Source organism: Herpailurus yagouaroundi, unplaced genomic scaffold, assembly GCF_014898765.1.
Source record: "Herpailurus yagouaroundi ecotype Mexico unplaced genomic scaffold, PumYag 195, whole genome shotgun sequence".
NCBI classification, from domain to species: domain Eukaryota; kingdom Metazoa; phylum Chordata; class Mammalia; order Carnivora; family Felidae; genus Herpailurus; species Herpailurus yagouaroundi.
This window is the reverse complement of record NW_024412426.1, coordinates 15,373,864-15,387,292: the sequence shown is the minus strand read 5'-3', so window position 1 is coordinate 15,387,292 and position 13,429 is coordinate 15,373,864. Positions and strand designations below refer to the sequence as shown.

Genomic DNA, 13,429 nt, shown 5'->3' with positions numbered 1-13,429 from the left:
GGAGTTCAGAGTTCATTTAAACACGGGTAAATTATTTTCTAAAGCACCATCACTTCCCCCTGTTTAAGAAACCCATGACATACATACAGTCTCAATAGCCAGCTTCTTCATGGCCTGTGCAAATTCGGTTTCCCAGGTGGCTCACTAGGCCTGAGGCTACGGCCGTACAAACCAGAAGATGGGGAGAAATCCTGTGGCCCTGCAGCCCATGAGACTCCATTATTCTTCATTGCAGTTTCACCTTTTCATTGCATAAAAGGAGGATTTATGGGCTCCAGAGAGAAACTACCCAGTCGTTCGACACAGATTATGTGCTGGCATTAGGCACATCACATCCCTTAAGAGCATCTCACCTCCTCCAGCTTAAAAACCGCTCCGATGTGTGGCTGGATGCGCCCTTGCTGGCAGTACTGAAGAGCAGAGGACAGGATTCTGGAGAAGATGGGAAAGTTCTGCTCTTTGTATCGGCCCCAGTACAGCCCCATAGCAGAGACATTCTTCAGGAGCAGAAGGTTGGCCGGCACAGAAGCAATGGTTCCTCCAGCAAAACCCACCACCACAATCCTGCCCTCCCAGGCCAGGCTGAGGGAAGAAAAGAGAAGAAGAAGAAATTATACAAAGCAATGTATATTCACATTCATTGGAATGGCTACTATAAAAAACAACAACAACAACAGGAAATAACAAGTGTTAGCAAGGATGTCGAGAAACTGGAACCCTCGTGTACTGTGGGTGGGACTGTGAAATGGTTCAAGGGGAAAACAGTATGGAGGTTCCTCAGATAACTAAAAATGGAACTTACCATACAATCAGGCAATGCCATTCTGGGTCTCTATCCAAAATAATCGAAAACAGGGTCTTTTTCTTAAACTTTTTTTAAAGTTTAGTTATTTACTAGAGAGAAAGAGAGAGCATAAGCGGGGAAGGGACAGAGAGAGGGAGACGCAGAATCTAAAACAGGCTCTAGGCTCTCAGCTGTCAGCACAGAGCCCGACGCGGGGCTTGAACTCACGAAATCCGAGATCATGACCTGAATCGAACTTGGACACTTAACTGACTGAGCCACCAGGCACCTTGAAAATAGGATCTTGAAGAGATAGTTTTACTCCCACATTCATAGCAGTACTATCTACAATAGCCAAGAGGTAGAAACAACCCAAATGTCCCTGAACTGATAGATGGATAAACAAAATGTGTTATATACATACAACAGAATATTATTCAGCTTTAAAAAGGAAGGAAATCCTGGGGCACCTGGGTGGCTCAGTCGGTTGGGTGTCCGACTTCGGCTCAGGTCACGATCTCGTAGTTTGTGAGTTCGAGACCCGTGTCGGGCTCTGTGCTGACAGCTCAGAGCCTGAAGCCTGCTTTAGATTCTGTGTCTCCCTCTCTCTCTGCCCCTCCCCTACTCACACTCTGTCTCTCTCTTTCTTTCTCTCTCTCAAAAATAAATAAACATTAAAAAAAATTAAAAAAAAAAAAAGGAAGGAAATCCTGTCACATGCTATGTCATAGATGAACCTTGAGGACATCATGCTAAATGAGATAAGCGAGTTACAGAAAGACAAATACTGTAGGCTTCCACTATTTTGAGGGATCTAAAGTAGTCAAAGTCATAAAAACAGAAAATAAAGTGGTGGTTACCAGGGGCTGGGTGGAGGGAGAAATAGGAATTGTTTAATGGGTAAAGAATTTCAGATTTGCAAGATGAAAAAAATTGTGGAGATCTACCTTGCAACAATATAAATATACTTTACGCTATGGGACTATATACTTAAAAATGGTTAATATAAAAAATAGCCACTATAGCAAATTTTATGTTATTTTTTTTTTTTTTTTTTTAAGCAAAAAAAAAAGAATTAAAAAAAAAAAAAAAAGCAATCTACATTAATTCATAGAGATAAAAAGTAGAAGTTATCAGGGAGGTGGGGGGAGGGGGAGAGGGACAGTTATTATTTAACAGGTATAGAGTATTAGTTGGGGACAGTTACACAACATTGGGAGCATACTTAATGTCACTGAATTGTACATTTACAAGTGTTTAAAATGATAAGTACTAAGTTATGTATATTTTACCACAACTTAAAAAAGCAGCATGCATTAAGCCCCCAGCTAGGAATTCCTCTTAACTTTATACAAACTGGCAGAGGTGACCCGCCCTGTATCGCTCTGCATTCTTCAGTAGAAACCATAAAAATAAGTCATAAGCAAGACAGTAGGAGGCCAGAGGAATGAGCCAGTTTTATAAGAGGACCGACTTTAGAATTAAGGCTAGGGGAGCACGTAGGTGGCTCAGTCAGTTGAGGGTCTGACTTCAGCTCAGGTCATGATCTCACAGTTCCTGGGTTCGAGCCTTACGTCGGGCCCTGTGCTGATAGTTCGGAGCCTGGAGCCTGCTTCTGATTCTGTGTTTCCCTCTCTTTCTGTCCCTCCCCTGCTCATCCTCTAACTCTCAAAAAAAAATAAAATAAAATAAAATAAAAATAAAAAAAAAAAGAATTAAGGCTATCTATTTAACTACTCCTCTACTTCATAAAAGGAAACATTCTATATGCTATACTTCAAGACAACTCAGGGATGTCTGGGTGGCTCAGTCAGTTAAGCATCTGACTCTTGATTTCTGCTCAGGTCACGATCTCACGGTTCATGGGATCGAGTCCCACCTCTGGCTCTACACTGTCAGCACAGAGCCTGCTGGGGATTCTCTCTCTCCCTCCCTCTCTACCTCTCCCCTGCTTGCTTGCTTTCTCTCAAATAAAAATAAATAAATTAATTAATAAAAAATAAAAAATAAAAAAGACAACTCAGTTTGAAGATCTTGAACTTAGGAACAGTAATAAAAAGATAGGTACCTTAATGAAACATCATTTGCTTTGTAAAAAAGAAAACTAAAAAAAAAAAAAAAAAAAAAAATTAAAAAAAAAAAAGGGGTGCCTGGGTGGAGCAGTCGGTTAAGCGTCTGACTTCAGCCAGGTCACGATCTCGCGGTCTGTGAGTTCGAGCCCCGCGTCAGGCTCTGGGCTGATGGCTCAGAGCCTGGAGCCTGTTTCCGATTCTGTGTCTCCCTCTCTCTCTGCCCCTCCCCCATTCATGCTCTGTCTCTCTCTGTCCCAAAAATAAATAAACGTTGAAAAAAAAAATTTTTTTTTAAATAAAAAAGAAAACTTACTTTAGGAGTCCTTTAAGTTATGTGCTTCTCTAGAGAATTTTGAATAATCTATAAAAATTCACACAAGTTTTCTGCAGCCCATTCTGAGAAGCACGATACAGTTTCACACTAAGCAAGAAGTTATAAAAATGCATTTTATAAACATCTTTGATCCAAAATGCATATATATTTGTTTGGCTTTTGCTTTTTGCTTTTCTTCATTAGAGGGAAGTAAGAAGTCATTGGCACAACACTTTTACCCATTACCTAGAAGGCAAGAGAAAGGTAAGAGTTAGGAGCTCTCTGTCCTGGCTCTCCATTGAGTCAACACACCTCTTCCTTTGCTTCTGTAAGCACAGTACCCAGCACAGTGCAGTGATGCTCAGGGGCTATAGAACCAACTGGTTCCCTTCTGCGAGTAAGGTATTCTCTCTGCTTCTGTTTCCTCAACTTTAAAATGAGATAAACCAGGGATGCCCGGGTGCCTCGGTTGGTTGAACGTCCAACTTAGGCTCAGGTCGTGATCTCACAGTCCGTGAGTTCGAGCCCAGCATCGGGCTCTGTGCTGACAGCTCAGAGCCTAGAGCCTGCTTTGGATTCTGTGTCTCCCTCTCTCTCTGTCCCTCCCCTGTTCACACTCTGTCTCTCTCTCTCTCAAAATTAAACATTAAAATAATAATAATAATAAAAACAAATAAAAACAGAAGGACAATTGGTGTGGATACAACAGTCCCACTTTAACTCCAATGATTTTCTTTTAATAAAACAAGCCAAGGGGCGCCTGGGTGGCTTGGTCGGTTAAGCGGCCGACTTCAGCTCAGGTCACGATCTCGCGGTCCGTGAGTTCGAGCCCCGAGTTGGGCTCTGTGCTGACAGCTCAGAGCCTGGAGCCTGTTTCAGATTCTGTGTCTCCCTCTCTCTCTGCCCTTCCCCTGTTCATGCTCTGTCTCTCTCTGTCTCAAAAAAAAACAAAAACAAAAACAAAAAGAAGTTTAAAAAAAAAAACAAAACAAAACAAAAAAACAAGCCAAGGAGACACCTAGATTGCTGGCTGCTTCTGAAACCAGTGAGATCAAAAGAGTCCGCACTTGGGTGCACAGATAGCTAGGGAACGGCCACGCCAGTCATTCTAACATCCAAACGATGATCTCAAGAATTACCCACACTATGTATATAAAGTAGTTAATGGGGGCCGGCATAGCTGAATTTAACACATGAATAATTTCTAAAGCATTCGATATTGCTAACTAGAGAGTCTACAGTCATTTTTTGGATATTTTCCAGTTGGATATCTTGTTTTTCTATATTTAAGCATTTCCTGATTTTCCCTCTGCTTCTATTGCTTTTCACCCTCCCACTCAGCTGTTCTCGTTGATGCCAATGCCTATAGGAAAAGTGAGCAGCAAAAATGGAAAAGAAGCAAGGCCAGAAGGAAGACAGGTCTAGAAAGGTTTCAGCAGATCCCCAGGTCCAGCCCCCTCTGGGAAGACCACTACATGCACCTGCGGAGAGCCTCCAGGAAGACATCTCCTCCCACAGCGTCGATGACCACGTTCACCCCATCACTGCCCACCAGCTTCCTCACTGCCTCCTTCAGGCTGCCCTGACTATAGTTCACGATGGACTGTGCACCCTTCCGCATCGCCAGCCTGCACTTCTCGTCACTTCCGGCTGCAGCTATTACCTGCAGAAAGAATACAAAGCTTTCGATGATCCAGAATATGTATCAAAAGGGGTTCACCCCACCCACCCAGCCTCCAACCACAAAGAGTACTAAACAAGGAAGCCAACGTCACCTTGCTACGCTAGCACCAGCCTCAATCCCACACGTCAGGGCCAACAGACAGCACCATCACACTGGCCCCTCTGTCCCCCCCACTCCCACTGGCCATGGGATCCACATTTCCTGGAATCCTGGAACGCCAATGAGTCTGGCTAGGAGATGGTTCAGGGGACACTCAGAAAGTCTTACCCAATGGGGCGCCTGGGTGGCTCAGTAGGTTAAGCGTCCAACTCTTGATTTCAGCTCAGGTCATGATCTCACGGTTCATGAGTTGCAGCCCCATATCAGACTCATGCTGACAGTGCGGACCCTTCTTGGGATTCTCTCTCTCCCTCCCTCTCTCTCCCCACCCCGCCCTCAAGTGCTCTATCTCAAAAAAAAGAAAAAAAAAAAAGTCTGAAAGTCTTCTCCAAATATGAATTAAACCACCTTTTAATGAATACCTACTATGAGTCAAGTAATAAAGATACCCAAGCTTAGAGTCAAGGTAGCAAGATAAAGCAGTATGATGATGGAGAAGTACAGACAGCTTCAGAAGTGCAGAGGAGAGGTATCCAATCTAGACCTAGATCACGAAAGGCTTCCCAGAGAGTAAAACATGACTCAGTGGAAAGATCTTGAAGCTGGAAAGACCTGAATTCAAATCCTGACTCTGCTACTAACTAGCAGTGTTACCTAAGACAAATTACTTAGCAAGAAATAATACTTACTTAATGTTACTATGTGCCAGGTACTATCCTAAATGCTTTATGTATATTAATAACTCACTTAGTCTTATCTTAATAGCCCAATGATACACACGCTATTAGCATCCCCATTTTAGAGATAAAGAAACAAAGGCAAAAGAAGTTCAGTAACTTGCCCAAGGTCACAGAGTTAATGGGAGGCAGAACTGGGATCCAACCCCAAGTAATCCATCTCCAGAGTTCATGCTTTTAACCTCTATTCTGTCCACCAGCTTCCCTAAACTTACCCATCTATAAAACAAGATTTATTTTTAAAATCAAATGGGGGGCACCCGAGTGGCTCAGTCGGTTAAGGGTCCGACTTCGGCTCAGGTCATGATCTCACGACTCGTGAGTTTGAGCCCCACATCAGGCTCTGTGCTGACAGCTCAGAGCCTGGAGCCTGTTTCAAGTTCTGTTGTCTCCCTCTCTCTCTCTGCCCCTCCCCTGCTCATGCTCTGTCTCTCTCTCAAAAATAAATAAACATTAAAAAGAATTTTTAATCAAATGGAATACTGTACATAAAGCACTTGGAAAACAAAGTGTTAGATAAATTGACTCTATTGTTACACATACACAATCACTTATTCTATTTAAACCTCATAAGAACATTATGGGGGAGGTATAATTCCTCCCATTCTATAGATGGAGACCCAGATCTAGAGGTTGAGTAATTAACCCAGAATTAGCCAGGCAGTTAAGTGGTAGAACAATTATGCAAACCCAATGCTGCCTGCCTCCAAAGCCCACGCTTTTCCACTCCACCACTCTGGGAGAAAGCCATGCTGAAAGCCTGGCAAAGATGGCCATGGGCCACACTGTGAGGAGGCTGGGGTTTGGAAGTCTCCAGAAGTCCTTCTAACACGTAAGTACCGCCTAAAAGTGCCTCATCACTGGATAGCACCCACCAGCCTGAGCAGTTTGGCCCCAAGGTGACATCCAGAACATGTATTCAAACACACAAGGACATCAATGCCCTTAAGATATTTCACACTCACCCATGACTCTTTGAAACTAAAAGCTACGCTCAGATACTCCCCAGGGGAACCCTCAAGTAGCTGCAAATTCACTGACGGTCTTCAGCACACAGTGCCACAGAGGGCTGACACCAGCCTAGGGTCTGGGACTTGAGGCCAATCTCGCTTCTCACAAGGTGCCAGGGAGGCCTGACACGAATCATGGTCTCCCCTGGTGGCTCACCTTCTTTATCTGTGAAATAGGGGTAATAAACACATTACCCATCTCCCAGGGGTGTGTTAGGATCCAAGGAAAGATAATTGGTGTGGAGGCACTTTGAAAGCAACATGAAATGCTGTGAATGGAAGGTGTTCTCAAAACAACCCGTTAGAAGTAGGTGGCCTGATGAGATTTCTAAAGTTGCTTTTATTATTTTGCTGTTGTTTGCATTTGCTTAAAACAGTTATGGCTGCTAAAGAAAATACAGCTTGGGTTAATTTTAATATCTGAATCAAAATGAGTTTTTCTCTCTACTTAACCTACTATAATGATCTAAACAAATGGTGCAATTTTATCTTCCACGAAATGTTAAATAGTCAGTGGTTCTAGACAATGAGACTAATTTTGGTCTCCCCACTGAGAGGTGCTAAAAGCCCTAGCTTTGACATGAAATGTGTTAATATTCCATGGAGAGCCTCCTGGTGCCTAAGATTGCTTTCAGAACTCACATGTGCTTCCCCAAAAGAACCTAAAGCGAGAAAGGAGAGGGGCCACCAGAAGAAATTCCAAGGCAATCCAGTTATCTCCAAACCTGTGTATCTTGGTGCCTTCTGGATACCCCAACTGCACGTTCCACAGAAACCTCACATTTAATGCCTCCAAACCTGAGCTCACCAGTTCCTCCTGTCTTCTCAACTGCAATAAATGGCAAATCCACACGTTAACCTAGTTTGCTCCTTCCCACTCAATGTCTAATAATAACCGGATCCCTTTTTAAGAGATTCTCGCAGACATGCCGTGCCCTCTAATAGGCGTGCTGCACGTGTAATTTCAATATTCCCACAACGACCCTATGAGGAAAGCTTTATTTTACCAATGAGGAAACTGAAGCAATTAAGCGAGAGGCAGAGTTGGAATTTGAACCTAGGTCAGACTAATTTCAAAGTCCTTGTTCCCTCAACTGTATTAGGGAATGCTCTCCCGGCATCAAACTCTATTCTTTTCTACTTCAATATCTCTCAACTCATTGCTTCCAGTGCCTCGGTTCCAGTATCATCACCTGTGGCTTGGATCACCCCCAAGAGGCTGCTCTACATGCCTCCAGACCACCCCTGACTTTGCCGCATTCCTCATCCCCCCTGCTACCAGAATGAACTTTGCAAAATGCAAATACAATCATGGTACTTCCTAGTTTAAAGTCTTTAATAGCTCTCGATGGCTTCCAATAAATGTTCAAATTCTTCAGCAGTGCATGATCTGGTCTCTGCCCACCTCCCTGGAGTCACCTCCCACCATTCCCCACACAGACCCTTTGTTCCACAGATGCTACCCGCAATTCCCTGAATGCAACATGTGACATTCCATGTCTCTGTCCTCTGATCTGCCCTTCCACCACTAAAATGGTCCTCACTTCCCTTCTTCCTCTGTTCAACTGCTACCAGTCCTTCAAAAGTCAGCTTAAATGTCTACTCTCTCCAAGAAATCCTCCTTATCTGATACCCACAGCCTCAGAATGATACCCCTACAGGGACTTGGGTCTTTGGTTCCTTTGTTTATTCTTTCATTTAAGAAATAGTTATTCGGGGTGCCTGGGTGGCTCAGTTGGTTACGTGGCTGACTCTCCATTTCAGCGCAGGTCTTGATCTCAAGGTGGTAAGATCAAGTGCGTCAGGCTCAGTGCTAAGCGTAAAGCCTGCTTAAGATTCTCTCTCTCCCTCTCTCTCTCTGACCCTTCCATGTGCACTCATGTGGTCACTTGCTCTCTCTCAAAAAAAAAAAATTATAGGGGCACCTGGGTGGCTCGTTCGGTTAAGCGTCCAACTTCGGCTCAGGTCATGATATCGCGGTCCATGAGTTCGAGCCCGGTGTCGGGCTCTGTGCTGACCACTCAGAGACTGGAGCCTGTTTCAGATTCTGTGTCTCCCTCTCTCTCTGACCCTCCCCCGTTCATGCCCTGTCTCTCTCTGTCTCAAAAATAAACGTTAAAAAAAAATTTTTTTTTTAAATATGTAAGAAATAGCTATTGAGTGCCTGCTATGGTCTAGGTACCATGCCAGGTGCTAGGACTACAATAATGAGCCAAAAAGACACTATTCCTGCCTTCATGGGGATTACAGTCAAGTAGGAAGGAGGCACTAATCCAAAAATGACAAAAGTAAAGGCTAGACCACACACTGAGTGTACCATGAAAGAGACGTACAGGATGCTATGAGACCATATACAAACAGCCAGGGGCTGGGATGTGGGGACAGATTACCATCTCCTGAGGGACAAAGAATACTTCCCTGAAAATATGACATCTGAGTTTAAATTTGAAGTGCGGGGGCAGACAGTTCACAAGAGCATTACAGGTAGAGGAAATGGAATCTGCAGAAGCCACGGGGCAAGTCAGGCCTTGCCAGGTTTTGGTAACCAGAAGGAAGAGTGATCTACTCCAAGGTCCCCTCATCAGTCTGCAGGCAAACAGATGGCAAGACCCTAATCTGAGTTACTTTATCTCCTCAGTGCCTTGCGCGTGATACTCATGGATGAACGAATGAATATATTCCATCTAGGTTTGAAAACTGGAGGAATGATTTTTTTTTTTAATGTTTATTCATTTCTCAAGAGAGAGAGTGGAAGCAGGAGAGTGGCAGAGAGAGAGGGAGACACAGAGTCGGAAGCAGGCTCCAGGCTCTGAGCTGTCAGCACAGAGCCCGACGTGGGGCTCAAACTCACGGACTGCGAGATTGTGACCTGAGTGGAAGTTGGACACTTAACCGACTGAGCCACCCAGGCACCCCAGGGATGACATTTTTTTTTTTTTTTAACAGAGAATCTAACATGCAAATACCTTAGCCTGAAGAACATTTGTTGCCACATCTATCACTGCAAGGCCTGTGGCTCCAGCTGCTGCTGTCACTAAAACAGTTTCTCTGCCAGAGAAAGATGAATATTACTTCGGAAAGCTTCAAAAATCATGCAACCATATGATTTCATGAACATTTTAAAGCCAGAAGAGAACTTCAAGACCATTTCACTCAACCCTTCACGGACACCCACTCTCCAGACTTTGGAGATGGGTTATGTATGTGACTGCTTGACCTGTGCGAATTTGGTCTGGTTGAAGACTTCCCAGGAAAAATATTCCTTAATCTCTCTAGAGGTTTCTCTCCAGAAATTCTGCCCTAGAATCATTCTCACGTTAAACGTTGCTGAATTTTAGAAGGCGTCGATCATGTAATGGTCACTGCTCAATTCAATGCTCAGGCTCTCTAAAAAGGGCAAGAGGCATATTATTTCAGGTAAAGTGAAATAAATTCTGTACGTTTGAGTTTGAAATACCCCAGGTAGGCACACACAACCAAGCTTCACAGAAACAAATGCCACAGGACTCTGTTAAAACCAGACTGGAGCGAGTTTACATAAACCAACTCTAAAATTTAAGGTTTGCTAGGAGGTGATCTCGAGTGGCCAGGTTTGAAAGACAGATCTCTCCCAATTCCTATTGGCCAAGTTCACAGTCTACCATTCCATCTCAGACAAAAGGATATCCCCACTATCAACAGACCCTTCTCTTGGGTCACTACCTTCCTTTGGCCCTTCCTCACATAGACTGGACAGGGAGCAGAGAGGAAGGGGCAAGGCCTTGGTGGGCACTTCTCATATCAGACAGAGACACCACCTAGCCCTCTGTTGTCTACGTAGTCTCTTACCCAGGCCGAGTACAGGCCCGATGCTCCAAGGCCAAAATAGCAGTGACATAAGATACAGGCAAGGTAGCAGCTTCTCGGAGGGGGACCCCTTCTGGAATCTGCCACAGTGTCTATAAAAAGAGATAACAGTAACTTAGGGATTAAGCACATGTACCTGTTCACAGAGGCTTCTCAGTAAATATTATGATCTGATTGACTGACTGATTCGCAAGGAAACCAAGCTTGTCAGGAACCATGCCCAGGGTAGAAGTTAAAACCAAGCAAGCTGCGACAGAGTTCAGAACTTGGGTGTACGAGTCTTCGAAGATCCTAAGGCTGGCATCTGGCTCAGGAAGGAACCCACTTTCAAAGAATGGAACCACACTGTCATGGGGATGAACTGGAAGGTTCTATACAAATTTTACCTGAATAAAGCTGTGAAAAAAAGTGTATGCTATTCACCACTAGGGGCCACCGTTCCCATCCTGTACAACCCTACCCCTCCACCCTGGCTGGCTCCATGCCCAGGACTCTTTCACAAGCTTCACGCAGGGGAGAAAGCTATTGTATCAAGCTCAATGCCTCAAACCAGTTTTTCTACCCAAACTACCTATGGTCCGATTGGACAGCCAACCAGCTGCTCCAGGCAGGCCTCAGAAAACAAAATGCCCTTCTTCCTTACACCACTCCACACAAACAAAGCTCTGTGCAAGGGTTGTCACACCAATATAGAAAATGGGTTTAGCATTCGAAAGAAAGAAGTGCTTGGCTGAGAAATACAAATACAAAAGAGAATACAAATACAAAAAAGAGGGAAAGAAGGCTAACAAGAAATGAGAGCTAGGTGGAAATTAAAGAGAAGAAAGGAGGAAAAAAATCTCCAAACATGAATATTGAGAGGTGGGGATACCTTGTGATCAATGATGCATTCTTCAGCCATTCCATTAAAGCCACTCACGCCAATAACTCGATCTCCCTGAAGAGAAAATACCATTAAGGGTACGTTCAAATGCACGGCCTTGCCATTTACCTCTTCCCAAATGCACCAAAACAAAAAAGAAAATCTTTCTTTCTGACCCCATAAGACACAGATTTGCCTGAATCATCTATTCAGAGTTAATGTTTAGTAAATAATTCAGCCACCTCCTCAATATCCCCACCAGGATGCCAAGACAGTAGGAGCACATTTTGGACAATGACAGGACAGTGTAAGGAAAAAGTTGATAGGAATTAGCATCCCAGGGTTATTTTTTTTTTTTTTCCACAAGAGGCTGAAACTTGAGAATTTTCTCTCCTCTCAGTAACTGAAGCCTGAGGTGCTGCCTTCTTTAGTAATAAAAAGTTTTACGAAGCCAGGAACTTCCACTGGCTTCCTGCCTCCAATTCAGAATTAGCTTCTTCCCCCTCCATCTCATTTTCGCTTTGGTGTCTGTTGGCGAAGGCCAAGAGAAGCAAGACCCTTCAGCTACAAATGAGGTTAGCACGTTTCTCACAGCTACACACACATCAATTCCCTGGATTTCAACTTATTTACCTCTTTCACTGTGCTGACATCCGTGCCTGTCTCCAATACTGTCCCCGAAAACTCCATTCCTAAGACAAATTGTTTAAACACTAGGTTATCTATAAAGCCTGGCACCATGGAGATGAAAAAAGCGTGATCAACAGGCCATCCTGTCAGCTTTCTAGAGCTGAGAGGGCTTAAGTGTTCCCCCACCACCCAGGCTAGAGGGGAAGAGCTTCATACCCAAGGCACAGGAAAGTGAACTTAAGATTTCATGATCACAACCTGAAAAGCTATGGCAGTCCTATTCTTACCAGACACAAAGGAAAATTTCAAGAATGGGCAAAAGCACAGAGAATCACAGGTACACAAGTACTTTTTCTCTTTTTAACATTTAGGGGCACCTAGTGGCTCAGTCGGTTAAACGTTTTTTTCGGCTCAGGTCATGATCTTGCGGTTTGTGAGCTCAAGCCCCGCGTCGGGCTCTGTGCTGACAGCTCGGAGCCTGGAGCCAGCTTGGGAATCTGTGACTCCCTCTCTCTCTGCCCCTCCCTGGCCAATGCTCTGTCTCTCAAAAAACAAATAAACCTTAAAAAAAATTTTTTTAACAGTTATTCATTTTTTGAGAGACACGGTGAGTGGGGGAGGGGCAGAGCGAGAGGGAGACACAGCATGTAAAGCAGGCTCCAGGCTCTGAGCTGTCAGCACAGAACCCGACACGGGGCTCGAAACCACGAACTGTGAGATCATGACCTGAGCTGAAGTCGGACACCTAACCGACTGAGCCACCCAGGTGCCTCTAGCACACAAGTACTTTTGATCTTGCTCACTGGGGCTTTGGGCTCCCTATAGCACCCCCCTTACAATGTTCATCAGATTGTATTTATCTGTTTCCAGTTCTCCTCTTGAGGGCTATGAGGACATGAACTATATTTATTCATAAGTACTTGGCTCAATTTGGATGAACTGATGTAGTCTGCTCTTTCCTCTTCCACCTCCAAAATTTCTGAATTTAATGATCACATATTTCCCACTTGAGCTTCAAGAGGAATAACTCAGTTGAGTATGACATTCCCCACCCCCATCCAGCATGTCAGCAAATGCAAACAGAGGGAAATGGTTCCAAATGTTGAGACACAACCAAACACCCCAAGGCCAAAACACAGCAACTATTTTGCAATCGCTGTATCCTTAACAGTATATGTCTATATAAAATATACATGTACTCTATACACAGTGAGCTATACTTCTATCTCTTTAAATAAATTTCAACAACAAAAAGCAGTCATTTGTCCACATATTCAGGATCTAAATGTAATCAGATTGGGCGTAATTAAAATCAGACAGTGGACTGCTAGAAATGTATAAACTCTTTTTTTTTTATTTCTGATTCTTTGATACTAGATTTCTTTAGGAATG

At 43.9% G+C, this 13,429-nt stretch overlaps 1 protein-coding gene across 11 annotated transcripts in view; it reads right to left on the bottom strand.

Moving 5' to 3' along the window:
• LOC121011889 (quinone oxidoreductase-like protein 2) overlaps positions 1-13,429 on the bottom strand; it is a 30,399-nt gene that overhangs the window by 13,836 nt on the left and 3,134 nt on the right. For 9 of the 11 annotated variants that reach the window (XR_005781832.1, XR_005781837.1, XR_005781836.1 and 6 more), the window contains exons 4-9: positions 12,041-12,099; positions 11,417-11,482; positions 10,528-10,637; positions 9,666-9,747; positions 4,651-4,832; positions 354-582 (exon numbers count right to left, since the gene is read on the bottom strand). Coding sequence is in view for 5 of the 11 variants with exons in the window: in XM_040446680.1 (XP_040302614.1) it covers positions 354-582; positions 4,651-4,832; positions 9,666-9,747; positions 10,528-10,637; positions 11,417-11,482; positions 12,041-12,099 (728 nt within the window). In the remaining 6 variants the exon portion in view is untranslated. The remainder of the gene's footprint in view (positions 1-353; positions 583-4,650; positions 4,833-9,665; positions 9,748-10,527; positions 10,638-11,416; positions 11,483-12,040; positions 12,100-13,429) is intronic. The other 2 variants (XM_040446684.1, XM_040446683.1) reach the window with 2 other exon arrangements.